At 35.2% G+C, this 2,394-nt stretch overlaps 1 protein-coding gene across 1 annotated transcript; it reads left to right on the forward strand.

The window, feature by feature from the left end:
* Positions 1 to 695: 695 nt before the first annotated feature.
* Positions 696 to 2,021, forward strand: LOC133814798 (uncharacterized). The gene is made up of 2 exons (XM_062247712.1): positions 696 to 1,062; positions 1,135 to 2,021. Exons 1-2 carry the CDS (start codon positions 696 to 698, stop codon positions 2,019 to 2,021), a joined length of 1,254 nt encoding a protein of 417 aa, XP_062103696.1.
* The last annotated feature ends 373 nt before the right edge of the window (positions 2,022 to 2,394 follow it).

The raw sequence follows: 2,394 nt of genomic DNA on the forward strand, positions 1-2,394 counted from the left end.
AATAGGCAAGGAAGGATAATGGGCCGCATGGCCCAAATCAGGTGAGGGGTATCTAAACACGCACGTTTATACTGCGTGTCGAGAATTCAGGAATAGAATAGACACGTGATGTCTGATATATGCACGTTTATATTGCGTGGTTGACTTTACAAGGGTTCGGATGTCAGACCTCTATTTCGTCACGAGCTTAGTGTGGCGCCAGCTCGTGACACTCATACTTCTGTTATACGATGCCTCCGTGCAGCAGTTAACTCTCTAATCATCTCGAGCTCGACAGAAGGAGGCCCGTAACACACAACTCCAGATGGATGATCTACACGTGTCAGATCGAATTAGGCCCTTTTCTAGCTTGCCAATATGTGCAGATATTTAGAGCATACATGTATCTTTTCTTAAGACAAAATAATTTTTAATCTGAAGACAAAAGTACGATGTGACAATACAATGCTACATGTATCTTTTCTTAAGAAAAAATAATTTGAAATCTGAAGACAAAAATACGATGTGACAATACAATGCTATTGGTATCTTTTCTTAAGACAAAATAATTTGAAATCTGAAGACAAAATATGATATGACAATACAATTCTATGGGAATCTTTTCTTAAGACAAAATAATTTTAAATCTAAAGAAAGTGAATATCTACACTATAAAACATTGGCTTAATGTAGACCAACAACACATACTGCTAAAGATGAATTCTCATTATGGTAGTTCATCTTATTTGGCATCGTCTTTTTCTTCTTCAAATAATGATGATTATTATGATGATCTAGAAAAGCAAGTGGTATGTCAAATTACTACTAGGAACAATTTTTGCATCGCTCAACACCAAAATAATGAAGGGTCACACATGGGCTCAATTCCTGGTCATATGGTAGTCAACCGTGACCGAGAAAATGCTGATCGCAATCTCTTCAACGACTATTTTGCAGAGAACCCACGATTTTCTGCCTTGATGTTTCGCCGAAGATTTCGAATGGGTCGTGCTTTATTCCTTCATATTTATGATGCTGTACAAAGGCATGACAATTACTTCGTCCAACGAAGAGATGGACTCGGTAAGCTTGGGTTATCGGGTCTACAAAAAGTAATAGTTGTATTTTGAATGTTGGCATATGGTGTATCGGCAGATGCTACTGACGAGTACATCAAAATAGGAGAATCTACTGCTTTGGAAAGTTTGAAACGATTTTGTCATGCTGTTTTCGAGGTCTTTGGAACTAGCTATCTCCTATCACCTAACGCTGATGATGTTGCAAGGCTACTAAACATTGGTGAAAGTCGAGGTTTTCCAGGAATGTTGGGTAGTTTAGATTGTATGCATTGGAAATGGAAAAATTGTCCTACGGCTTGGGGAGGACAATACGCTGGTCGTAGTGGATCTCCGACTATTATTCTTGAAGTTGTAGCTGACTATAATCTTTGGATATGGCATGCATATTTTGGTCTACCTGGATCTAACAATGATATTAACGTGTTGGAGGCGTCCCATCTTTTTGCTGATCTTGCTGCGGGTATTTCTCCACCCGCTAATTATGTCATTAAAGAGAAAGAGTATAATATGGGTTATTATTTAGCCGACGGTATACATCCAAAATGGTCTACTATTGTTCAAACCATTCGTGAGCCACTTGGCCCGAAGAAACAATTATTTGCTCGAAAACAAGAAGCATGTAAAAAAGATGTAGAACGTGCGTTTGGAGTATTGCAATCAAGATTTGCCGTTGTGGCAGGACCAACGCGTCTATGGAATAAGATGATATTACATGATATAATGACTTCATGTATTATTATGCATAATATGATAATAGAAGATGAACGCGACTTTAATGCACCCATTGAAGAACGGCTCGAAGTGCCAAATCTAGAATTTGAGATGGTGGGTAATGACGATGCTCGATTTCAAGAATTTCTAGCTCGACATAGAAAAATCAAAGATAATGATGCTCACATTGCACTTCGAAATGCATTAATTGAACACTTGTGGGACGAATATAGTATCGGAAAATTAGTTTAATTTAATTAATATTTCAAGGGTGTATTATGTTTTAGAGTTAATTGAATGTATTTTATTTTAGTAGTGTAATATTTAAATAGGAAAATGTAATGTGTTATTATAATTTTCAAGTTTTAATATTTATGAAATAAGTTTCATGTAATTAATAATAACATTTTTACTTAATTGATTAATTAGATAAATAAATGATAAAATAATATAATAATAAAAAGAATATTCTATTTCATTAAAAAATAATATAATAATAGAGAATATATTTTTTGGTTTAATTTTTGGTGTTGTGGTTAGAATGAAAAACAAATATGGTACTAAGATTCCTTAGTTTTGGTGTTGGTACAACACCATATATGGTGTTATGGGTTGGAGAAGCTCT

The sequence above is a fragment of the Humulus lupulus genome, chromosome 2 (genome assembly GCF_963169125.1).
Source record: "Humulus lupulus chromosome 2, drHumLupu1.1, whole genome shotgun sequence".
In the NCBI taxonomy this organism is placed as follows: domain Eukaryota; kingdom Viridiplantae; phylum Streptophyta; class Magnoliopsida; order Rosales; family Cannabaceae; genus Humulus; species Humulus lupulus.